This window comes from Toxotes jaculatrix, chromosome 13 (genome assembly GCF_017976425.1).
Source record: "Toxotes jaculatrix isolate fToxJac2 chromosome 13, fToxJac2.pri, whole genome shotgun sequence".
Taxonomy (NCBI): domain Eukaryota; kingdom Metazoa; phylum Chordata; class Actinopteri; family Toxotidae; genus Toxotes; species Toxotes jaculatrix.
Genome location: NC_054406.1, coordinates 19,746,600 through 19,773,490, shown reverse-complemented (window position 1 = coordinate 19,773,490; position 26,891 = coordinate 19,746,600). Strand labels below are relative to the sequence as shown.

General features: G+C 43.5%; 1 protein-coding gene across 1 annotated transcript in view; it reads left to right on the top strand.

Moving 5' to 3' along the window:
* The first annotated feature begins 8,981 nt into the window (after positions 1 to 8,981).
* The window catches only part of ptprua (protein tyrosine phosphatase receptor type Ua), a 172,320-nt gene continuing 154,410 nt past the window's right edge, over positions 8,982 to 26,891 (top strand). Inside the window, exon 1 of the mRNA XM_041052949.1 lies at positions 8,982 to 9,066. Within this exon, the coding sequence (XP_040908883.1) occupies positions 8,997 to 9,066 (70 nt within the window). The 5' untranslated portion in view covers positions 8,982 to 8,996. The remainder of the gene's footprint in view (positions 9,067 to 26,891) is intronic.

Genomic DNA, 26,891 nt, shown 5'->3' with positions numbered 1-26,891 from the left:
CAATGCATTTGCCACGGTCGGATGGTTACTGCACATTGCAAACAGCTCGCAGACATAACATTGCTTTTACCAGTGGAATACATTTTGAATTACATTTGCAGGTTTGCATCTTAGTTTACTGCCATAACTTTCCGTTAAAACTAAATCCATTCTGTAAAGATTTCACTGCGTGTCCCCGGGCCAGATGTCACCCCCCCCGGTCTGTTTCTCTTCGCTGCCACCAGAAGAATGTACTCTGCTGAGTAGGCCTAATGTCATTAAACTCCATTAAAAGTGATAAGTAGCTGTGTAATACTGCTGTGTTAGGACAAGCTGCGGTTCTCGTGCTGTTCTGCTTGATATATAAGGTGGCAGTAGCCTGTGTCTCTGTATCCATTACACACACCACCTGAAAATGGCCCTCCATGTGGCTAATATTTTCAAGTGAATTGTTCTTTGGGGCCGTTGTGCTTGGACATACATCAGGAGATCTGGCCTGTACTTGATGTGGATATGCACGCAACAGAGAGCAACACAGAGCAGCCAAGACAACAGATTGTGTTTGATTTGCACATCACTGTGCCATATCTGAAAACAGACAAAGAGACAGACGCATGGGTGGTGCCTCTGTGCTACAGTTCTCTCAATCATGGGGAAGATAGAAAGAATATTTAGAAAGTATTTGTAAAATTATTATAGCGTTATTACAGATACATCATAAGATACATGCTCAAATGTTCAAATGAAAATGTGATTAATAGTTAAAATATTGAAAAGGATGCCGGCCATATTTCTGTCTCAAACAGCATCAATCATTTATTAACTTCTCCATTATTAAGAGTGGAGTCAAGTTCATAGTCTATGACTGAAGTTAATTGTTTTTAAGATGTTGTATAAGATGAGTTAAACTGCAAAGACGATGCATAAGAGAAGTGATGAAGTGTGTGTTACAACAACAAAGAAGGTCATTTTTTTAACTTGTGTTTTGGTCTCGTGACCTTCAAACTTCATTCTGGAAATCTGTTGTTGATCACTGTATCCTTGGAGTTCACATGGGGAACAGATGAGCAGGTGAGCAGACAGGTGGGAGTGCCAGGGTCTGAAATGATGGTAGAATTAGAAAATGGACTGAATGATTGAAAGGATGAATGAGCAGACTGAAGCTCAAAATTTGAGGTTTTCGGTTGAATCTCGATTTTCAGAAACATTTAAAACAGAAAAACAAATGTACATCATCTGAATCTTGATATATAGACCCTGTAATAATTATTCTAATTTGTGTATATGTGTATAGTTTTTTAGTTTTTTGTGGTACCCAGTGATGGATTCTCGTTGTCAGATCTTGAACAGTGTTGTCAGTGTTGCGTGGTGCTTGTTTTTTGGATGGTTCAGTGTAGATGTGATTCCCTAATGAGCTCAGTGATGGGAAGGTAGTGAGTCTGGGCGAGTTCAATATGTTGTATCATATGTCTGGAACAAACACACACATACATGAATCAGTAATGCTGTGGATAAATTCTATTTTTACTCCCATTTTCTTTACGGGTGATAAAATGACAGAGTGGCAGGATGAGGACAAGTTAAAAACGCTTCAAATGACAGATGATCAAAAGTGTGGATTACATCCACATACAGTGTGCATACAGGAGGATGAACAACCTTGTTTCTCTTTGTTAGATACAACTGAGAAGTATGTTAACACACACATTTACCTGTGACCTCCTCTTGCTCTTGCTCTCAGCCAGATGAGTCACAGGTTCATCCAGACTGCTTCTTCAGTTCAGTTCAGTTCAAATTAAAAATATTCACAAACAAGATCCTGACAAAAAGTAAAAAGAGAAAAAAAGATGGCAGACACAAGAGTTAATGGCAGTAGCCAATCATAAAGAAGATTTGTGGTGTCATTGATCGTCTTATCTGCTTTGCTTTCTGAGGCCCTGTTGAGTATAATCTCTGCACTGAATCACTGTGTTTTGCCAAAAAATTTTTTAGATCTGAGTTTAAAAACATCTCTCAGTCAGTGACAGTCCTGTCAACAAAGAGATGTAAGCCTAACAAATCAATGACAAAAGTCAGAATACTCGTTGTAGATTTAAAATGTGGTCAATATTTCCTTGATCTCCTCTGTACGAGTTGAGTTTGTGTAGGTAGCAAAGACACTGCTGAGCCTTTTCCACTAAATTATGACCTATCATCAAAAACTGATCTCAAGTTTTTATGGGTCTGGATGATTTAAGGATGGATATTATCTGTTCTGTTGTTACTATCGTCACTGCTAAATGGGGTCAATTGAAAACTCCTCTGAGTTGCTTCTTCCAAAGAATGAGTAAAGGAGCTAGTTAGCACGCAGTTAATCACTTCTGTCTAATGATGTGTGCTGTGTGTGATGTTTCCATGCTGCCTCCCCACCTCAGCACCTCTAAGTGGTAGCACACTTATTAGAATCACGATCTCTAACACTTACCACCCACGTTTCCTTCACTAACACACCAGTTTTATTTTTCCTTTTGACATTGATTAAATTCCCCCCGCAAACCCAACTCAGGTTTATTGGAAAATTGATGTGTGGGAATGAAAACATTGTCCACAAAATGCTCCATAATTACAGTGTTGGTTCAATACAACTGACGACTGAGTGGGCTTTCTGTCGCACTGACTGAGCTCCTGTAAGCTTTAGATTGTGTCACTCTCTGGAAACTTTATCAGTTCTTTATTTTTTTTACATTTGCATTTCACTTATTCATGATAGAAGCATTGTTTTGAAGGTCAGCTCAGAAATGTCAGTTGTGTTTGGGGCTTTGTGAGATTTGCTTGAGAAAAACATTAATATACCTTCAGACGTCACGTAGGATTTTGTCCTCTGAATGTAGAAATGTTTAACACATTTCATTCATACAGCAAAGCCATCAAATAATAAAATACTCTGAGAAATCAATACATTATTCTGGGTTCTATTAAATTTTAAGAGCTGTTTTTATCTTATTACTTGCAGTTATTGAAAACACTCACTTTAATGCACTTGCGCAAATTGGCTTCTCTTATTTCCAGGACAAGCTTAGATAAGATGGACACCAGTTTACCTGCCTTAAAAAATTGACGGGCTGCTTCTTTTTTTTTTTAAATGGGATGTTGCTGAACATACAGAATTGGATTGTATAACAGTTTTAAAGCTTCACTGCTGCCTCCTACACATTGACTTTTGACTTATGTCCTGTTGATGTAAGCCCACTTACCTGGACATTTGAGCACCAGCGTTCATTTGGAAAGCTCCAATATGGAACATTTATCCACAAATTGAGGAGTAAAACTTTTTTATTCATCACTCTGTTTGCCCCTCTGACCCTGTGTGATGACGTCCAAACTGGTTTTTAAGTGATGTTGTAACATTTGGGGGCACGCTACTACCACACTGTTTTCTATATTTTTCGCCAGTTCTTGAGCTGTCACTGCAGATGGGTGTACTGTACAATGATTGTATGTATGATCAGACTGGGTAAGCCAGCACTAGCATTAGCAAGGGTTCACAGACCACTGAACAATAGCTAATACCGTTTTCACCTTTGAGGATTTTCCAACTGAAATACAGAAATGAGATACTGTAGCTGAAGGAGGTGAACCTGTGGCTTTTAAAAATCTGACTTAAATTGATGTTGGCATGCACATGAAGGATGTAACACATGTTCTGGTGAGAGGTAATAATCTTTTCTCTCAGAGGCCTGATAATGATTTAAATAATGTACAAATAATGTAAAATTTAACATTTAGAAATCTGCTTGTGATGATTATTTAAATGAGGTATCACAGGGGCAAAGCACTCATTCAGATTTTATGTTATGTTATTTAGATTTTATGTTCCTCTGGTTACCAATCACACTTAAAAAAAAAAAAAAAGGCTTTTTAAAGGGACACTATAAATTTTACGCATCACATTTTTTTTTTTTTCCAATCAATACATATTATTACATGTTGGACAGAGTCCAAACATCCAGAACAGTGGGCGTTAAAAGGTCAAAACCTCCATCAGCCTCCAAGCAGAACAGCACGAGAACGTGTTTCTCCCCTCGTCATTACTATGGAAGGATATTACATGTGGCTACAGTATGAAAGGACTGTCTGTCTGTACAAACACTGCTGGTGTAATGACCACAGTTAACTCTCCAAACTTTAGTTTCCTGCAATCCTACAACTCCGCGCATTTGCATCGCTTTAACCCACCCACCAGCTCTACTCCCTGAAAACAGGTGCATGCACAACTGCACTGAATGCCCGATGCTTGCATAATTGAGGCCATCATTTCTCACCGCGCACTATAATAGCTGTGAAAAGCAAGCAACCGAGACATTTAAATGCATGAGAAAGGTACAGTGTATGTGGAGTTCTCAGTGCCAGTTCAGGTTTGTCAAGAGAAAAATCTTCTAAATAGAATTACCCTGGGGTATAGAGAGGAAAGTACAATCCGGTGTGACTGTTTTACCACATGGTTGATTAAACCGGGGCCACTTCAACCAGACAAACAGGATGTGTTTATACTAAAACACCAGCAGATTCGATCTATGCAAGACTGTTTGTCGGTAACAACGGAAAACAGGGGGTTGCCGTGCCGCCGCCCTGATGAATTATGAAATAGCTGTGACCTTAAGTTGACCTGTGACTTATTTCTACTGAGCTGCTTGTATACAGAACATATTGTGGATGATAAAAACCACTGCTAAAGGCCTGACTCAAGCACCGCGTGGCAAAAAGTGCCACTGCAGCAGCTAGGCATCCGCTTGCTCAAAAGCTTCCTCTGCAGCCCTTCATTTACCTTTCCGCTCATGTTAGATCACTCCGAATGTGAAACGCATACACCAAAACAACTGCAGCAGTGGACCCGTGTTAGGTTGACCTCAGCTGTGTGCGTTCAAGGGAAAAACAGCACCAAAACCAGAGCCCAATCCCTGCAGTGCAGCAATCTGTGACACGCTGCAGGGTACACTCACTTATCTGTATATACCGAACGTCCTTGGTGTTTGTTTTGACTTACATATTCAGTTCAAATTGGAAAAGAAGAAATTAAAATTTGATGTCGTTTTCTGAAGCAATAGCACCCTGTGTATTAATGTTCTCCCAGGGCTGTGAATTTTTGGTGGGGCAGATATTTAAAACAGCACTTATTTACAGTTACGATGATTCGAATAGCTGGGGGAACAGCTGAAGTCACAGGACCGCACTTTGCTGTGAGTGTTGCTATTTCCCATTAGCAAAAGGTGGATCTGTTGAAGAGAGCAGCTGAAGGTGGGGATATGCTCCAAAAGAATCTCCTACGATGTGTCGTTCCACCATGTTGGAAGGCACAAGTGTTAATAGCTATTCTCAAAGGCCACACTTGAAGGCAGAGCCTGCTGTCGTATCCTGTCGAGGAGCGAGTGTTGATAATTGTTTGAATGTAGGGACATTTTTAGATGACTTTTCTTGGAAAGCATTCATGGTGTTGCACTTAGCTGTTTACACAAAGGTGTATAAATAGAAAGAGTTGTGTAAACAACGACAAGAGTGAGCTGGAGAGAGGAGTTCACACCCTCCGCAGCCAATCACTGCTGGGAATGGGTGTGTTTGTTGCATTGTTGGTTTTCGGTAGGTTACAGACATCGTCGCATCCTGATCTTTGATTCCACTGATGGAAAGGCAGAGAGAAGGTGTAAGACAAGCACACCGATGCCTTAGCACTCGTTATACCCCCATCCTTTGTATGATGCAGGACAAGCACAGCACTGAGTGTACAGGTGCTGCCAAGCAAAGCTAATTAGCTTCCTTCTAGCTTCAAGCCAAATCAGAAGCTAGGTCCATGAAGGGATTTATCCTCTTCTTGAAAAAATGAAAAATGATTCAAAAATAGCTGCAGCATCATGATTATTTATATTTCGTTCCACAAAACTGTAGAAAATTCTAATTTCAGCTCAACTTTAATGCTGATTTGTGATAGTTACAGGTCAGGGAGTAGACTCAACCTGATATAAATCCTTAAAAAGGGATCTTTTAAGCATGTAAAATAATAAATTGATGCCTCCCTGCAGATGTAATTGATTTCTGTTTCTACTTTGTGGGTGTTTGCCTGATGATAATCACCAGCTGGAGCTCTGAACTCACCACCTTTATAGCTTCCAGCTATATTACTGGTGACAAAGCTGACATGAAATACAGCGGAATTAATATGGGCAAATTAACTAGTTATATAACATGTAATATAAGCACTTTATGAGCGAGCTGTTAACGTAAGCACGGAGGAAGTTATTAGATTTGAAGGGCATGTGGACCGCTATATCACCGACACCAATACATCAACCTCTCCCAATGGTTTAAAAATTTACATTGAATTATTACAGCCTGGCAAATGAAGCAAGCTCACAATATGCCCCCTACCTAACATCCTCCAAGAAATAAATATCTCCCAGACACAAGTTAAAAGCCCTGAGGCTACAGAATCAATATTTCATAGGCAGGAGGTGATAAAGAGTCTTGATCCAGTTCTTCCTGTCTTTGAAGCTGCCAGTAGTCCAGTAGAGAGCAGCGGGATGGCTCGATGCCATCTGAAGCCACAGCCAAGTGGATTTGGGCCACTGCACAAATTTAACAGGTATAGGAAAGAGTTGGCTACACTTCACCCTGCAGTGTGTTGATAATTTTGGAAATAAAAACCTAGGTGACCATCATGGGTTATATGTGGAGCACTTTACCTCCCAAACTGTGTCCTTCGTTACTTTGGAATGACCCCGCAGAGGACCAAAGTCCAGGGGGGGACATAAGTGCCTTTGCACAGGCCGGGTCATTACACTGCTACTCAGCCATTCAAACTGCCAGGGCTCAGGACTGGTTTAACAGAGTCCAAATCGATACCATGAGCAGCAGGTCAAGGTAGTTTCAGATCCAGAGATTTTTCAGGAGCAAAAATCATGATCTTGTATGTTGTGTGTTACATTTGCTGCTATAAAAACATAAAAACATTAAAAAAAAAAACATAAAATCTAACTCAGTCATTGTTTATAGTGGTTTTTATACCTGCTGTCTGCCTGCTTTATGTAGTTCTTGTCAAGGCTGCTATTAAATCTCCACATTGAATTAGATTGATTGTCAATTGAAAAGGTGAACAGGAGTTGGTGATGACATAGAATTTGATTTACAGTTTCACCTCGAATCTCTCTCATTGATAACCCCACTGCAAAGCTAGGCACTCAGTGTTGTACACGATCAGGATGTGTCGTGCTGTAATTGTATTCTCCATATTCTGTCATTCACTTTGAGACACGCTTTCAGAGTGATGGTGGGCTACACACACACACAAACACACACACACACACACACACACACACACACACACACACACACACACAAACAAACAAACACACACACACACACACATCTGTGCTTAATTCATACTGAATACATACACAATTTATTGGGGAAAAAGCGGAGGTGGTGGCCAACAGGGGCCCACAGCACATTTTTCCCCAGGAGCCCCTAAGTGTCTTGATCTGGCCCTGGATGTTGTTGTTGAGTTAACCTGAAGAGTAATTTTTTTCAGCTTTGAATGAGTGTAAGAGTACAGCATTTCATGAGCAAAAAAAGAAGTGTTAGAGAAAAGTTTAAAAAATAAATAAAACATTTTTGGAACTTTCTTATCCCTTAATTCATCTGAGGACTCCTTGTGGGTCCTGAACCCTGGGTTGGGGACCACTGACATGGTGCATTTTCATAAATACATTTGTTTTTAATCAGTTTAACACTTGCTGGTATTCGGTTTCTGGGGCTCTGGTGAAAATATGTATGATACTATCCAGTGCTGGCAGCCACACAGTGCTAGCACTACACATTTTTGCCCAGGGGAGCCCCTGCTTGGTTAGTCTGGCCCTGCTGTTGTGATTATTTTTGTATATTGTTTTGGTTCACTTGTTGTTTGCAGGATGACAGGAGTGACATTTTGTTTTGATGACAACAAACTTCAACTTAAACATGAACTACAAACATTAAAATAAGGTGACAGCTGCTACATAAACATTAATTAAAAACAAGCCCCACGGGCAGGGTCAGAGGTCAGGGTCACCTGCAGCACAGCTCTGCTGCAGCTGGAAGAAGAGCCAGCTTTGCTACAGGCGTTTCATCTGTGGCTTGAACCCAAGCTGTCCAGGTAACACTCAGTCTCATTTTTATTACTCTGCCACCCTGCTGTCACACAGCAGTATGTTAAATACTGCAGACAGTCAGGAACTGCTACTCCTACATCATATCAAAAAAAAAAGAAAAAAAAAGAAAAGAAAAGCCTTTGGCCAAGTGTTGCTCCCTGAATACAGCAGCAGAGGAGGGTCTGAATTTAATCTGGTGGTTTTTAGCATAATAATGGAGAGTAACAGCCAAACCCAAATGACTGTGGAAGCCAGAAGTGCACTTAAAGGGAACATGAAGGAAAAATGTCCCTTCTGCTGTGACAGTGTGGTGATCTACTGTAGGCTATGGCTAATAATTCACTCATCCATTTTGGCTCCACACACCCACACACACACACATATATATTGTTGTATAGTCATATATATTATTGTCATGTGTATAGTCATTCAGCCACAACTTTAAAACCTGCCGTAGGATTTGGTGCTGTGGGTTTGTGGGTGTTAGATCCACCTCCTGGCCACATGGAGGCGCCGCAGACCCGCATTCCTGCGCCCCACTTGCTCGCAACAAAAGAAAAAGAAAAAGCAGGAGCGGAGCCGTTACAGGAGAAAGGGGGCTCTGTTTGAACGCTTTAGCTGGAGATCAGATGCTCCCTGTGCGGGCTGTGGAGGGAGCAGGCATGCAGCGCTTCTGCAGGGGGATTCAGCGATGAATGGAGCTGAGCGCACAACTTCTCTCCAGTCCTCCTCCTCCTGCTGCCTTCACCACCGCCGCTGCTGCTGCTGCTGCTGGACTTTTCTCTAGGATTTTCTCTTCTTGTGACAAAAAGAAAAGAAAACAAAAACAAAACAGTTGGACTTTTACTTCCTTCTGCCAACATGTATTCGGCGACATTGCTACTGATCCTGGCCGTCGGGATCTACGCAGATAGTATGGAAGGACCAACAGGTAAAAGAAGGGAAGGGACGTGTTTGTCAGTTTGGATTTGGTGAGGTGCACTACGAGCACCTGCGAATCTCCCCACAGACAAAGTTGCTGCTTTAAAGTTGATATATATATTTTTTTTTAGCCACTGTCTAGACATGTATGCTGCAGTCATGATCGCATTCTGCTCCTTCTCTGGTTTCCCAACTTAACAAAAGTTGTCTCCTGAGTGTTTATTCAGCTGAGAAAATCAGACTCTGGTTGTATTCGCTGAGGCGAACTTTGTCCTTTGTGCATGCAGTGAGACGTTGATATTTCAGGGGGCAGGAAATATGGAATTGCCCTGCATCTTCAGACTCTATAGTCACAGTATCATTTCATTACACGACTCAGTGCTGTGTGGGGAGATTTTCCAGGGACATTTCCTCTCAGGATCAGATATGGAGGAGTTATAACACACAGGCTTGAAAATGAAGGTGGGACTCAGTATTTGAATGCTGGAGACTGTCCCCCTGTCCCCCTGTCCCTCCATGGCTCTCTGTCTCTGTCAAGCAGTATCCGGCATCATGACGGTTACTGTCATGCTTTCATTGTTCAGGCTTCAGTAGTTGGCATCACCATTTTCTACTCAGTGTGTGTCATCTCAGAAAATTCAAATCACATCTCAGCGATTAAGTCACCCCTCATTGGATTTTTATTTTTTTTTCCCACCTGCATGTTAATAGTCTTGAAGGAACATTTTGCATAATGTGCTTGACTGGTTCAGTGTGCAGCAGGCAACAAAACAAAAAAAAAAACTTTGAGGGTGAACAAATCAGGAGGAGTGTGTTTGCTGCTGCTACAAAGCAATACGATGGAGATGAATTAGTAATGTGAGTGTTGTGCCCCAAATAACATCCCTGACTGGAAGCTGATCCACATACTCTCCATGTGTATCAGTCAAAGTTTGACTGACGGTTTCAAAGTGTTCTCCAAGAGGAAAACTGAGGCTTTAAGCTGTAATACATGAAATCCACAGTCTGCCTGAGATAGGAGGTTCAAATCCTCTTCACTTTGCCTGCAGCAGGTTTAACATTTGAATGGCTGAAGCAGTTTTTGAATATTTCTAAAGGCCTCCGAACCTTGTCTTTTGAGGAGGGTTGTGGAAAAAAAAGCCTCTGGTCACACCCTGTCAAGTTTGTCTGGAGGAAAAGTGTCAGTTGGTTTATTTCAGGAATGCTTTGCAACTCGTGTGAGCGTTTTGTAGCTATGATATAAATACTCCGGTGCATGGCTATCAGTTACACAGCTACCCAAAGCAGTTGCTGAACAGACGTGCTCTGAGCCACTCCCTGCTCTCCAGGATCAGATTGGTTCTGTGGGCTAAGATTTAATGCAACAAGCCAACTGTCTTATGAGCTTACACAGAACAACACAGAAGATTGGCTCATCATCGGCTGGCATTAATGCAGTTTATTTGTTGGAAGTAATTCCTGTTGTCATGTATGGACACGGGTGGAACATTAGTTGCACGCAGAGGGAACAGGTGAAGACGAGCTGGTCCTAACTGCTTTAGTTTTAGGCTGCGAATTGAACCTCAATGTTTTATTGGCACCGACTGAAATGTGTTGTATTATTAAGAAAGTACAGAGTGTTGGCATCAGTTGTCTGATCAGATTGATTTTTTTACATAACATTATTGTCATAAAACAATGAGAAACCCCTCAAGTGATCTGTTTTAACATAAGGGGAGAAAAAAAAAATATTCAAACTGTTCAATTTCTACATGTACATGTGCATCAGACTGTTTGAAGTAGTTTGCCTTGTGGCCCAGCAGAGGACGCTCTTAAAATGAACTGTCAGCTTTGACCTTTTTTCTTGACCGACTGACCTGATCAGTAAACTAAGCTGATCAATGAAAACAGGAGCTGCTGTGCCAATCAGATAAACACAGCACCAAAGCATCTGAGAAGCAGTGTGTGGGTAGAATTACCTGCAAAGAAGAGGCTGTTTAGTTTGAACTAATTATATACTAGTTCAAATTCACTCCAGCATGCTTGTTTGTTTTGTTTTGGTTTTTTTTTGAAAAAGTGACAGCCCCAATCTCTGCTGTTGCTTTGGTATCCATGGATACACATCAGGCTGGTGGGATTGTTTGGTATCGGTACTTTGGTACCGATACCAAATGTTTAACCCTTTGGGGAATCTAGACTTGTTTTAACTCGTGATTTAAATTTAAAGACCTATACATTTATTAGATATAAATTAAATTAAATACAGTCTAAAGTTAAAAAAGTTTTATTTGGAGAATATCTGATAAAGTGTGTGATTAAAGAATAAGTTAACACGGCCAAAGTGCAGCACACATTGTCTGCTTTGCAGAGGGTTGCATCATTTGATCCATGTCAGTTGACTCTCATAGACAATGCTGAACACATCCTACAACTGGAGGGAGTTACAGTAGCTGGTTTGTGGCGATCCGTGGAGCAGATGTGATGAAATGCCCCTGTGACGGGGACGTCACGGCTCATGGTTGGTTGGTTGGATGCGTTTGTTTTGATGTGCATCATATATGTGAGTGTGTCACTGGTTCTCTTACCAAGCTTTCAGTACTTGTTGCTGCTCGGTGCCTCAGACACATTTTGGTTGGTACTTAAAAGGTATTGAGGTTTTGTACACAGCTCTAGCTCGAAGTGCAAATCATCAAAGGCCGTGCCTTGGAGTTTGTTGACATCGTGTGGCAGGATCTAAGGGTGTTCAAGTTTAAGCATTTGCCTTTTGCTGCCTTTTGGGGCTGCCTACAAACTGTGTCATGCAGCTTTAATTTTGATGGGCCACCCTCACTTTATATTTCTGCTGTATTCAAGCAAATACTCCAGTATCAAAGGGAAGTGCCTGTGTGTGGCTGCACCTGGAGGTCTCTTACCTCAGAGCCGTAGTTTCACCGACAGAATATATGATCGCTGAGGTGAAACCTGGCATGTTGTTAAAGTGCACCCGGCCCCTGTTAGTGAGAGCAAGAAGGTAATTTAATCCTGAAATGAAAGCATGTGAGCGGACCCCAACACACGCCACGCAGCTCCAGACACTCTGAGACTGGAGGTCGGAAGGAGGTTAGCTTGAAAAGACCACAGTGAAATGGGCGCTGACACGGGAAGGTGGGCTTTCATGGGCTGCTGGGAGGATGTAGAGAGGGTCCTCGGTGTGTAGCGGCGGGGATCCGGCTCAGTGTTAATCCAACGAAAAATAGCCTGACACGCACAGCTCTCCTGGGGCAAATGTGGAGGCTGTAAATCGAGAAAATGGAGCGTATGCTCACACAAAAGGCAATGATGAAATGTGGTTGTTCTGGAGGAAATAACACAAGATTCTTTAATAGAACAATGGTGAATTGCATAATGGCTACACGCTGTTCAAGAAAATGACTACACTCTGTAATTATAGTTCATGATAATGAGATGGCAAAGGAACAAGGTTGCTTCGACGCCCGTTTCATAAAAGGAGAAGAAAAAAAATATCACAGAAATCTATCAATATAACTCATTTCACATCATTTACCAGACAGTTACAAGCCTTCAGAGCCGTGGGACAAATTTTCAGAAGCAACAGACTAAACAATCCAGCTTTAATTGTCTGCTTGGCTGAAGAAAAATGGATGCAATTAAGCTTGAAATGGATAAAAATGACCAATTTGAAATGATAAAGTGCATCCCACGTTTCACTCCTCACCTTTCTGATGCAGGTTGGATTTTACAAAAAGGCCCGAGTCTGTTTTTCTTCACTTTAAATGGACTATTAAGTGGTCAAGCATCAGATGCGTGGACATATCAGCCTGATAGACGGAGCGAGTAAAATCAAACCTGACCGGCTGAAGTGGAGGTCAATAAGCCCCCCCCCCCCCCCCCCCCCACCCCCTCCTATATATTCCACCACTTGGCTTTTTAAAACATTTAATTGCCCTCTACTGTTTGTTGCCAGTCCTTCTGTTTGTCTCTGAGAGTTTTATTCGCAATGTGGCTGAAGCAAACTTGTGAAGGTGTTGGACAGAACTAAAAGTTTTACTTTTAATCATCAAAGTGAGAGACTTCAGGGGCTTTTGGGAGTTCTCGGGCCAGTGAATAGCTGAGAGTCTTGGCAAACTTCAGTGCCTTTACAGCTGCAGCATGATTACTTCTATTTATCTAAAAATGATTTCCCCCTTATCATTGAGGGAGGAGTCACGGCTGCTGTTGTGCCACTGAAGTCAATTTTCTCAGTGGGAGTGGAGCTGGTGAAATGCAGTTGCCTCCAGTAGATTTCATTGTGTCTGCTGAAGCTGAATTCCAGCTCCTCCTGCTCCATCTGTCTTTACATCTAGTCCACTTTAGGAGTCATCAGCTGTCAACAGTGCTGGGTAGTAACACATTATGTGTTACAGGGATGTGAATTATTTTTTTTGAGTGTAGTGTAAAGGATAAGAAATTGAGTTTTAGTTATTTCTAATGTCAGGAAATGCAGCCTTGCTTTGACATTTTTGGGATACTGCTGCTGTTTTAGGTGTGGAAGGTTATGTCAGTTACGTGATTGGTCTGAGCTTTGCCAGCTTGGCACACAGGCTGTAGTCTTTGCCACCAAAGTGCAGCAAAGACATGGAGTTATGAAGAAAATACGTTTTATTTCAACGTCTTTTAAGGCAGCTTTGGAACTGGGCTGAGAAATGAAAGTAAAGTAACGAGTAACATAATTAATTACTTTTGCTGCTGAGTAATTAATCATGTTACTCTTTCAGAGAGTAATTGATCAAATGTTTTGAGTAACAGGCCCACCACTGATTGTCACGTTTCATTTTCTTGACTAATTTATTGAGCTAATTGTTCAGCAGGGCCTGTGTCTGAAGCCTCGCGTCGGTCATTCATGGTGGGGGCAATCAGACCGTCCTCGACCTTTATCGCCTCGTGCAGTATGTTTATGACATTAATCTACCAGCACTGCTGCTGCTGCACGCATGTGCCTGTCACCGCCATGTGTTGCTAATGGAGCTGACAGCGCTGCCGGAGCGCCTTGGCCCGGACCCACGAGGAGGCGTCTTTGTGGAGGGAACCAGGACCGGCATCACCTCTCCAGGTGTTAGAAGTGTGTTGTTTTTCCACCATCGACAACAAATCATTATTGAACAGATGGAGGGGTGCCAGCAGGCGCCGCGCTGCCTGTCAAGCTGATCGCTAAACAAGGTTTAGACAATAAAATTAATTTGCTCGATTTTAGAAGTCCTCACGTGTTGGTGAGCGCCTGCCGCTGGTATTCAGTTTAGATTACTTTAAAGGAAACTGCTGGGTTTGTGATTGCTGTTGCTCACTCTTCTCTCTGTGACTCATTTCATTGCCTATACAGCTCTCAGTTTTATTTCAACAAGCTACATAATGATCTGCTGGATGAAACGCTTCATGAAGACAGTGAAATAGTTGAGGGGGAGTAAATTCACGTAGCTCGAATGCCTCAGCTGCTTGAGGATCAGCTGCTGGTGGAATTTGGATGTTGGAATTTGCTGCCTGTAGCTGGCATGCAGGTAGCCAGAGTACTGCTAATTGCAATGATTGTACAGTCACTGAGACCTGACCTGCAGAAATGGCAACAAAAGCCAGGGTGTTTGAAGCATCCAGACGTTTCTGCAGACGGCGCTCAGACATCAGCTAGCTTTTAGGCAAATTTTAGAAAGGCTTCTTCTCTGCACTCCTCCAGCCTCGCCGCTGCTCTTCAGGCGTAAGAGTCTCACCATCTGATAGAGATCAGGTCTCAAATTGTCCTCAGAGCATTCAGAGTGCAAGGATGATGCGTTGAAAGCAGCGGTATAGGCGGCTTATCCGACTACGGCGCGCTGAGAACAATATCCAGCTCTGAAAACCTGACTGCATTTCATGTTAGCAAAGTGTCTCTTAATTCGTCAAACAGCCTCATGAAAGGAAATATCATCAAGCCAGGCAGGAACAGTTATCTTGTCAAATCCGAAGGAACGAAACTCGAACATGTTTATCCTAAAACACTTCAGCGGTGTTTGGGGAGCAGCTGAAAAGTGTCAAAACCAAGGACACTCAAACAAGTCAGCATGTATAGAAAACCTGCTTGAAGAGTGAAACCTTTGGTGGACACTTGGACCACAATGGACAGCACAAAGGACAGAGAGTTGCAAAACATGCTAAACAAATTGTTTACTTCAGATTCACTTCAGATCTAGAGGATATGTTTGAAATTCCAGTTTGGTGCAACATTAACATAAAACTGTAGTTTCTGTTTTTTTAATCAGAAGAATAATAACTGTAGGTCGAAACCGCTGCGTCCCACTGAATTTAAAAAGGATCTGGTCTGTGGTTTCAATATCAAGAACACCGGTGCCACAATTAGTCATTATTTTCATTATCAGTTAATCTGATGATCATCTTCTTGATTGATCATTTGATCTAAACTGTCTGAGAATGGTGAAAATGCCTGCCGCAGCTTCCTAAAGCCCAAGTTCATGTCTTAACATCTTGCTTTGTCCAGTGGTCGCAGAAGTTTCTGTGGATTGACTAACCAGTAAGTCAACTAACCATTGGACTGCTGTACATTGACACGTCTTGCATCATTTACTTTTTGCCCACACTGATACATTTTGCATTGATTTGTTGTTTACTAATTCCAAAAACAGGACACTGTCACCCTTAGTATACAGTATTTCCTGTACTTATACTTGGCTTTAGTCAGAAGGAGCAGGTTGAGGGAAAGCGAGTACACCGGGAAGGTACATTTGAACTCAGCATCACAGACTGATGATACACAACAGTGTCTGAGGGAGGATTTTTTCCTTTCAAGGATAATTTACCCTGTGATATTGAAATCATTGCTGTCAGCACACAGACCATGCCAACTTGTGAATGGGAATGGAGGGTGAGACTGGTGACGGAGAGTCCTGCTGCTTGTCGACTGTGTGCTTGTATTAAGAATGAGTTGGACACAGAGATGAGATATGCAGGAGCATGACTGCTCCGCAGCGATGGCCGCGTGTCCATTTAGTCCGGTCCTGCTCTCCGTCAGATGCGGCTGCTGCTGCCATTACCTCCCAGATTTGTCACCGCTGCTCGACGGCCAACCGTGAATAATCTTTATGAATATTCCGCTGTGGCCTGTGCTTCCTCAGCTGACGATGTGTTTACACTGTGCGGCTGAACCAATTGTCCGAGCTGTTCCTAGGCCGTGAAACCTGTGGTCGGACCCGTCACCACCGATGACAGGTTTGATGCGAGTTGTTGTTGACGCCGGCAGAGGAGAGGAAACTGTTGCTTGGTTATCGCGGCAGCGTGAGACAACCGAACAGCAGATTCAGCAGGCGGGATCAAAGTTCAGCCACAGGATGATTTTGTGGCAGTGCTGTCAGCAAATGTCACTTTAGATTGAGATGACATCTGGGGCCAAACTGCAGGAATAGCATTCCTCTCGCTTCCTTTCCTCTCTGCAGCTTCTGGGGTAAAAAAAACAAAAAACAAAAACTGCATGATGCCAAAAGCTATTTCTTTTCAGCAGTGCCACCTCCGCCTCAACTCTTTATCTCCTAGAGTTTTCCCTCTCGGGCTCACATGTTTAGTCCCCCGTGTCATTAATGTAGAAGACCACAGTGCTGATAAACTCCAGTTACATTAACTGCCAAGCTAACAGACTCACTCCTTCTTATATCCTTCCTTTCAGTTTCATAAGATACCAAAAAAAAAAAAACTATCTGTGATATGGAGCAAGACCTGGGGTGTGAAGGTCCCAGGGTAGCTGTAGATATTACGCTCTAAAAAGTAGGCGTTTAAAGTTATCAAACCTGTGGGCCTCCATGTGTCCCTGTGGTGCACAAGAGATATTAAAAGTTTAAGGGAAACTTGAAAGAAAGAAAGGAAAAAAAGAAGTCAGATTATTAAATAAATAATGTGACTTGTCCCTCAACGGAGTGAACAAGGGCACTGCAGCAAGCGCCTGTTCACCCCTGTCAAGGTTAGCAGTGACCCTCCTGTGCACAGCAGGGGAGGCTATGCAGCATGAGCAGCAACACCTGTGTGTCTGCTATCGCTGCGGGACATCTTCATCACCAGCTTCTTCATCTCCTCCTTCTGTAAGTAAATTTGAGTCCGTGCCAGTTTTTGTGGCTCAGTGTGGTTTTTTTTTTTTTTTTTTTTGGGAGTGATGAGTGTTACTCTTCCCTCCATCCACAGTGACTCTAGATGTGCTTTTGAGCACGTAACCCTCAACCTTTCCCACACAGCTGCTCTGTGGCCGGTGGTTTGTATTGCATGTTGTCCAAGCACATTGTCCGAGGGGGTCAGGAGACAATATTCACTGGAGTGAGGACAGGGATGCTCTCTGATACCAATTCAGATGGCTCAGCCAACAGGAGTACTGATCTGGAATCGGTTCTCTCTTTTACCCGAATTAGATTAGATGGAGGTCATTTTACTGTAAGATAACATGCAGGGACATCTACTGAAGTTAGCATGCTAATGAAGCAAGCCCAGGCCCACCTCATGTCATAATACCACTGTAACCTCCAGAGGCCATAGTGAGTCAGTGCAACTGTCCTCTCTCTCAGATATTCCTCGTCCCTGTCCCTCCAGGGACCAAAGAGTGAATTTGCTTGTTGATCATGATAGGGATGGACCCCCCCCCCCCCCCCCCCCCAACTATCTGATACGCTGCCCCCCCTGTGTGATTAGAGGATGAATTCAACAGTGGGACAGTTCTTACTCATTGTCCCTTTTGAAGAATTTTTAAGGACATGACACAGAAACTGGGGACTGGTCATGTCTTTGCTAATACCTGATCTGTTACGGTCTGTACTGGGGCCACTGGTCTGGTCCAGCAAAGCAGTTCAGTGTATCGCTAAGCAGCAGCTGTGTACAGAATAAAAAAAAAAAAGAAGGCTTGAGAGAGAAGTTTAAATTCCTCCATACTTTACTCACCTCCGCTCACGTTCGTGGAGGCGGGTGCGCTTGTCAGATTGTTGGTTTTGGAAAATTACAGCTTTGTCGGCTACAGACCCCAGTTCTGATGCTGGAAAAGGTGTGGGGTGAGGGGGTTTCAGATGCTGCACGGCGATCTGACAAGCACTTTGGGTGAAACGTGGTGACAGTTTTTCACCAAGCAGCTCCCTCTTTCATTGGGAGGAACTGTGTCAGTTTGCAGCAGGACGCGTGAAAGAAGCTGACTTTTCCCGGATAAATAAATTTCAAAGCGAAATTAATAAACACTTCTGGTCTTCCCGTTTCCTGCTGGGAATCGAACCTTTAACCCTGGCAGTGTTGATGCCTTGCTTCCCCATCTTGGCCCTCTTGCCTCCCGGCCCATCTGTCCTTCTTCTTCCTCTTTTAGAAATTACTTGGCATGCATTTTTTTGTTAGTTCTGTCTCTTTTTTTTTTCCTCTCCACCTCCCTCTGACTTCTGTGTGGAGGGGCCACCTTGGCAATGATTCAGACGATGGCGGCATTTTGGCAGTTATGAGAAGCTAGAGCACCTGGGCCAGCATCTGTTGTGTTTGCCTTCCAAACGCCGTCTGAGTCTGAGTAGCGAGTACGGGGGTTGTGGCCCCATGGCCTCTGAACTCAGACAGATAAACGTAAAGGATTACATTCATGAGCAAGGAGCTGACGGATCACGCCCTGCATAGGAATGAGCAAGCTGTAGCATCTTTGCAGTCACATGGGAGCGCATTAGCCTCGCCAAGGATGAGTGGAATCATATACCTCCAAAATCCTCATTCTGTTTTATGAGATGTATCGCTGCCAGTGCCAGTAGCATAATGTTGTGGTTTTCATAAGGCTGCTGTTACAGGAGGCCCTGAATCATTGATTCAGTAAGCAAGACCCTCAAGTCTACGAGCAGCATCACAGGTGGAGGTGGAGGAAAAAGAAGCAGAGGGTGAAGTGAAGGAAGTGGAAGAAGAGTGTACAAGTACAGGAGGGGGGTGGGATTATTGATTACATCAGTGGGAGCGGTTGGAAAACAGCATGGAAATCAGCTGGTGTTCGGCTTTCTGTCTGTGCCGCAGCTCTGCGCATCACCTTTCATCTTCCCTCCGCCGTCTGATCTAGCAGGCCGGCCCGAGGTGAAAGTGACTCGTGGGAGGCGTCTCCAGATCGGCCACCAAACATGTGTGTCCCTCTGCCCTCCTGGCCTACACCCCTAATCTCAGCATCAATAGAGTGTGGAGCAGATGGCACCGTGGCCGGGGTCACCGGGCCCGTACGCAATAATAATAGGACATGAGAGGATGATGAGGCTGGCCCAGACGCTGGAGGGATGATGCAGGGATGACCTGAGTAGACATTAAAAACAGATCCACTTTGTTTGCCCTTGCATAAGGCAGCAGTTGACATATGTTGTTTGTGAGTTGGTTTAAACGCAGCCTCCTGTATATTGACCTAGAAAAGTGATGAGAGCAGCAGAAAGCCTTGCCATCAAACGGCTGCACAGGTCGATTTATTTATTTATTTATTTTCTTCTCTTTGTTTCACGCAGGAGCTCCGAGCTGGTGTTAATGTGTTATGAAACTAAAGAACGTTCTCTGCCACAGGGGGAGCACTGGCTCTGGATAGTTTTCTGATGGAGTTAAACCAATATGGGATTTTGATGATAGTCCCATAGATATTTTAAGATAGATTTCTGCTGCTGGTCGTCACTTAATTCTGCTTTTTATTCAACATTCAGGCTAAATTCGTTCCAAGACAATTCCCAGTATAACAACAGTATTAATTCCGATTATTCTTTTGTTTTGATTAAGTCACTAAAAATAATTTCGATTTTAAATTAGTGTTTCAGTTTCAAGAGATGGAGACAAGCAGCACCTGCAGACAAAACACAAACAGGAGTAAACATAAAAATCAGCAACGGTTTAAAGCCAGTAAATGAAAATACACTTTAAACTCCACACCGACCAAGTGGTATGATGCCAACTGAGGACATTTATCAGACTTCACACAGCTCCCCCTGGAACCTCATATAACATACATGACACACTAAGCAGTAGCATTTAGCAGAACCTGTAAACAGACTTTACTGTGTAAAATTGGTTGAGTTTCACTTTAACAGCAGCAGCAGCAGATTTCAAAGGTCTTAGAACTCTGTAACATCAGTCACTCTGACATATTTAACTAAAGCTAACCAACATTAACCACTGGTCCACATCAGACTGAAGCAGGAAAACCACTGTCTACACTGAATTAAGTAATGCTGGGTTTTATTGCTTATGAATTTAATTTTCATTTGCATAATGTGCTGCTGCTTCATTCGTACATATAGGCTTTCTATAAGTAATATAACTTTATAATTATTCTCATTGAGTTTGAGTTGCGAGCCACAGCTTTCTGACCTGGAGGCAGGTCTGTTATTTTAATGGAGTTTCAGGGGCTGAAAGGGGAGGCACAGGTAAGTGTTGTCAGCATAACTGTAAGAAAAATATTGTACTTATGAATAATGTGGCCTGAAGGGAACATATAAATGTAGAAGAGAGTGGAACCGAGTATCAAACCTCGGGGGCGGGGGTGTGGGGGGGACAGTAGGACAGGGAAAGGCTGCGCTTCAGCCTCTTTAAAAGCAAGAGGTTGGTGCAGTTTCCTGTGTCAGCTGCCAGAAGGTCATTTTTCACTTTAAGTTATGCTAATTTGCATCTCGACGTCCCGATTCTTTGCTGCTCCCGTTCATATCATACGCCATGTGCTGAACAGCTAAGTGACTTTAACTTGTCAGTGTCCTGTTACTCAAGAGCAGGGAGGGGGGTCACAGCGGCCCTGCTGTGGTGAGCTGAGGAGAGGAATTCGTATGTAGAACAATGTATGACATGTTTGTCACTGTCAGTCCTAAGGGACGGTTCGCACGTAAATTGCTTGTGCCTGAATCTGTGCAGCCACGCCCACGCGCTTCTGCTGCGAGTCCCAGACATCTCTAATTATATGCACACAAAAGTAGGCTATGTATTGTTTTCATATCTCCACTTCACCCCCCCCCCTCTCATCTCCCATCCCCCATACCGCTCGCCAACTCTGTCACCCACTTTCTGCCAGGCCGGAAGACCTGTTGTTAATTAAACCTGCCAATCACAGAGAGAGAGAGAGACAGAGGGAGAGAGGGAGGAGGAGGAGGAGGAGGAGGAGGACAGAGTTCTTCACTTTCCAGAAAGTGTTTTACAGCAGTTCTTGCTTTATGCTAATAGAGTCAGTTACATCTACATTTTAGAGGCTGTAGCCAAGGACATTAACAGTTGACTTAAACAGTGTGTATGAATGTGTGTGTGTGTGTGACTTGTCCTCACTTTGTATACGCATGAGTGCACTTAGGGAGGGTGGAGCAATTAAAAGAGGGCACAGATTAGGAATGCTGTCAAAAGTGACAGCTCTGTTTTTACTCTGTCTCCAAAGAAAGGAAGAGAGCTGCGAGCTCTGTCGACCAGTCCGACACATTTACGAGGGCTCCTGTTGCCTCCGTGTCCTTGCCGCATGGACGACGTCTTTGACCCCCATGTGTTGTCCATGTTTAATTAAGAATCCACTTAAGTTGGATTACGGTACAAGGCAGGGTGAATCTGTAGAGGCAAAGAAGTGAGAGCATAAGTAGAATGGCTAATAGAGGGTTTAGAGTGGGTGGTTGGCTGGGCACAGTATGGATGGGATTGGGTTGGGTTAGAGGGGTTATTGGAAACATTTGCCACCGTGTGAGTGAAGGCTAACAGGTTTGTGTTATCCTTGTGCTGGCCAGCGTGTTTGTGGGGTGGTTTACAGTAAATCCTTACTTAAGCAGTGTCCTGTCTAATTAACTTGATTTGTTTGGGCTTAATTGGGCTGGATTCACGCTTGAATAGCTCACCTGCTGGACTGCTTACTGCAGCACAGATGTAAGAATGCCCTGCAACTAAACTTACCTTCCAGCCATGTGACGACGTGCACACTAACACACTTTGACAGACACACACACACACATGGTTAGGGAGGGGGAGGAAAAAGCAGAAATGCACACTTTTGAGTGTTGAGTGTAAAATGTTTTGGGTTTTTTTTCTTACGTTTGTGTCACTGAAAGGTTTTTATGAAAGTTATGCCTGACCATTTTACCACCACCATTACTGAGCCATCATCACCATTACTACTGTTATTAATGTGGTTCAAATGCTTCTACTAATAATAATTCTACTACTAATTCTAATACTGTTAGTGCTAATGCTGCTGCTGCCACTGTTTATCACCTGCTACCACTTTTAACACAAATACTACATCTAATCCTAATGCTGCTGATGCCTTAGAGTAGTAACTGTAGCTGCTACTGCTGCTTTTCTAATTAATTCTACTACCATTATTACTACTAACACCACTACTAATACTACTACTAATGCCTTCCCTGCTTTGTACTAATGCTACTACTGCATCTGCTACTGCATCTGCTACTAATGCTGCAGCTGCTTCTGCTGCTGCTTGTTACTGATGCTGTTATAACTGCTACTAAAGTACTGATGGTTCTGCTGCCACTGCTAATGCTGCTACAGTGTTGATGCTCTTCCAGTGCTACTTCTACTATACTCTACAATACGACTGTTAGGACTAATGCTTCTAATACTGCTACTTACAGTGTTGCTGTGTCAGGTACGACTGCTATTGTCATGTCATTCGACACCTGTAGCACACACCTGTAGGCAGACTGGAGCTGATTGACAGTAAATGAATATGCACCTGCTTTGATCGTCAGCTAAGATCGAAGACCTCGAAGACGTGTCAGCGAGTCAGCTAAGGTCAGAGGCCATTCCTTGCAGTGTTTCCCATACACTGATTTATTTGTGCCACTATGTCAGTGTTGACCCACCATATATTGATTTTCTGTATTTCTGATCTATTTCTAGAATAGAGTCAGTTAAGGCAGAAGCAACAGGTGAGAGACATAGAGCTGTATATACTGTTCAGTTACTTATTGGTCACAAAGTACTGTTGCAGTGGAGCACCTTATATACAGTTGAATCATATATAAGGTGTTATACAGTGTTATGGTATATATGTGCTTCAAAACATGTATGGCTGTCTTAGCTCCCACTGTGACTCTCCCAGATGTGAACCTCAGATATGAATCCCTGATGTAGCAGAAGTGACAAGACCAGTGGACACCTGACTCAGGACTGACCTCTAACTTTTTGCTGGTACGACACAACACCCGGGGGCTGGTGGGGATTTTGAGGGCAGGGATCGCCAGAGGGCACCAGGGCCGTTTGCTCTGCCCAAGCTCTGACGGAGGTGTCTGCTGGTGGGGCGGGGGCAGAGCGAGTGTTTGGGTGTCTGTGAGCGCGTGAGATTTAACCTAGCCAGGGGCATGAATAAAAATGTCCTGTAATTGCTTGATTCTGTCATTGAGATCATTACCATAGGAGTCTGAGCCCTCGTGGATGCAGGTGAGGATGTAAGCCCGTAGAGCTTTGACAGAAAAACAACCATTTCTTCGATTTTTTTTTAAAGACTTGGCATGAGTTTATAATCATTAGGTAGGTAGGGGCCCTTTCACTGTCACTAAATTTGACAGTTGGTCTTAATGATGTTGACATTTCAAATATGCTTGGGAGAAAATGTTGTTCGGAGCAATCGCCCTCTCCCTTCGTGTTATGAAAAACAAAATCACTGGCATGTGAAATTCGCGTGGTGGATGAGGTGGTGGGGAAGCGGTTGTAGCAGGAACTTGGAGGAGGGCACAAGTTTTTTTTCTAGTTGATTAAGCAGCTGAAATCATCCTTTGTGAAGGCAGCGTGGGCAAGGGAGGGAGGGGAGCTAAACCTCCCAGAGGAAGGCCTTTTGGGTTCATTGCTGCTGGACTGATGCGGGCGGGGTTTTGTTCTGGGCTTGGTTTCAGAGGCGTGGGCCCATTCAGAGGCGAGACTGGAGGCTCCTGGATTTATTCCGGCCCAGTGGGCAGCTGCAGCGGTGCCGGCGGGCCTCGCTGGAGGATTTAAACTCCTATCGCAACGGCAGAGCAGCATGCTACTTGCAGAGAAAACGAGAGCAGGGAAGCAAAACCGTATACTCTCATTATCAGAGACTACCGGAGACAGAGACGAAGGGATGGACAGAGTGAGATTGCTGCAGAAAAAGAAGCAGGATGAGCTGAAGGAACAAAGAGTTACAGAACAAGATGGAGGAAGAAATAACTGAGCAGAAAGTTTTTATTGCCTCAGTAACAAATCATCTTCCTTCAGCTGCACACTGAAGGAAGACTGAAGAAGGGAAGGCGATTAGGGGAGGAGAAAATGAGGAAGATGAGAGGGCTACGTGGTAACTGTGTGAAGGATAGAGAGCCTGTTGTCCTCTGTTTGGACACAGCAGAGGCACTGTCTGCAGCTGCATGGTCCCTGTGGTGGAGCTCCGTCTGTGGGACTACGTGTATCCAAACAAGCACACACATATGCATACAGAGAGCTCACACTAAAGGGAGGCTTCTCATTAATGTGCGCTACAGCACGGGGCTCATTTTAGAGCCCATTACATCCTGGTAGGAACTGCTCGTTTATCAGCGTAGTGCAGGAATGGTGCCTGATGTGTCTCCTTTGTTGTGGAGCTACACTTGATGCAAACCAGTCCACAGATACTTTAAAACTGGGAGAGAGAGAGAGAGAGAGAAGGAAAGAATGAGAGTGCACTCTATTTATTCTGCTGGCCCTCTGCCGCCTCTGCCTTCTTTCAAGACTTCAGAACACCCAGGGGAGACACTTCATTTTTGTAAACCAGGTGCGAGAGACAGGGAGTGGTTTTGTGCGTACGCTGTAACTGTGTCTGTCTTTATACAAGAGTTAACGATACCTCTTCTGTCTTGGGGTTGAGCTCAGCGAGTTTTCTGGGGCATCCTCCCTAAAGCGAGTGCCCTCCGAGTAGCACAGCGTACCAAAAGTCCATCTTAAACGTGGACCTGATGCGGCTATTGGGCTGTTTCATGGGGGAACGGCTGAACGGGCCTGTCTGCTGGCCTGCTGATGATGAATGGACAAACTCAAGGACTGTGTCCTGGAGTGGAGAGGTTTCCAGGACTGCACGGCATGACCTTGGAGCGAATGTGAAGAAGATTCACAACGCTGGTCTGATTGATGATCCGTGGACCTGATCTCTCACCTGCGGGCTCAGTGGCTGCGGAGTAGAGCGACATGTCGCAGCCATTAGGCTGATGTATTGGTCTGCTGATACAGGTTTTTTATTAAAAGTAGAAATATCAGCCAGGTAGTGCCATCCACCTGTGGTATACTGGATGTGATGGGTACTGTCATTATTCAGGCATTTTTTATCAAATCCAAATCCATCACCTTATTAACGATCAGCGTATTAATAAGCAGTCGGCTTACTTTAGAAATTCTCATCAAATCTAATTAGATTCAGGTTCACTCATTTGCAGGTAAAAAGATCCCTTATCACCTTTTGTTGGCTCAGAAGGAAGAAACACGTCTCTTTAATGGCAGCCTGATGTATTTTGACAACATGTAACAAAAGCATGACACAGCATAAGATTTAAAAACGCTCATTAAATGTATCTGACACATTGAAACAACTGCCCTTTTTTCTTTTACATCTTAGTTTTGATTCTGCTTTATGCTCCTGGGGGCGTGAAAGGTTAACCGGGGGGGGAGTCTCCTGAAATAAACACGATCGTCTAACAGGGCGATTCTTCAGAGGGAGCGTCACCACTCGATTGAACTGTCAAGTTGATGCTCGCTGTCAGAGGCAGGCATCAAATATCTAGTCAGATTTGTTATGCTCTTTACTTGTTATTTGGTCAGATATCTCCTGACATAAATCATCATTTTGCCATTTTATTCAGTTCTTGTACACTTAAAAAAAAAACTGTAGATTTCTCAAAGTAAGGTATAAACTGCACTGTTTTGGTTTTGGCTGATTTACTAGCTTATTGCAGATACACGTGTGGATGTTTGTGTACATGTAAGCCTGTAAGTAACGCGACACTGAAGCTTATTTAGCTCATTTAGAAACAGCGATACTTTCACTGAATCGTCCATCAGAGAGGACGAACAAGCTGATTGAAATCTATTTTATTCTCTTCGAAAATCCATATCAGTCAAATACAGCTTGAATTGTGTCTTTGGTGTCAGCGAATGTGTCCGCTGGAATAAATGTAAACCGTCATCACTGACGGACTCTGCATGTAAATTGCGCAGGAGGCTGTAAATGTATCAGTCAGGTTCAGGCTGCATTCGTGACAGATCGGATTTGCTGCGAGGTACAGTACGAGCTGCCAAGTGAGAAGCTGGCAAGTCGGTGACAACGTATGTTACGTGAACGCTTCCAATATCCCACTTCCTGATATCCCCTGAACTCAGAATAACTATTGGGTCCGCTTCATAGTTTTTGCTCTCACTCTCTCTTGGTCAGTGCTTTCCCTTCCACACCAGCACCTGTGCTGTGTTTGGCCTTTTCCAGTCTCTTCCAGTACGTGAGTCTGAAGATCACCTTGGAAAGGGCTTGATTGCTTCAGCCAATAACACAAGTAGATCTGATTGCAAAGACCTCCAGCCATGAATAAGGGTGATTATCAAAAATTCTGAAAAGTGCAATAATCGTAGAATAGCACGCTATATAATCCGTGGCTGTAATGTTTCACGTTGCGTGCTGCTGATTGCCAAGTTTCGAAATTCTTGTCGAAATGGATGATAATTACAGCACTCCTCTGACAGATCATAGACTTCTCTTTACCGGGTGGCGAGTGGAAAATGAGAAAATTGGTGGTATTTTGTCCCTAACAGCAGCTTTTCCATCCACACCCCGAAAACATAAAAAAAAAATGCACCAGCAATCATTGATGCTTCATTAACAAACCAATGATCAGTGCTTCTATTAAAAGAGGACGGAGGAAAAGGAACTGCTGG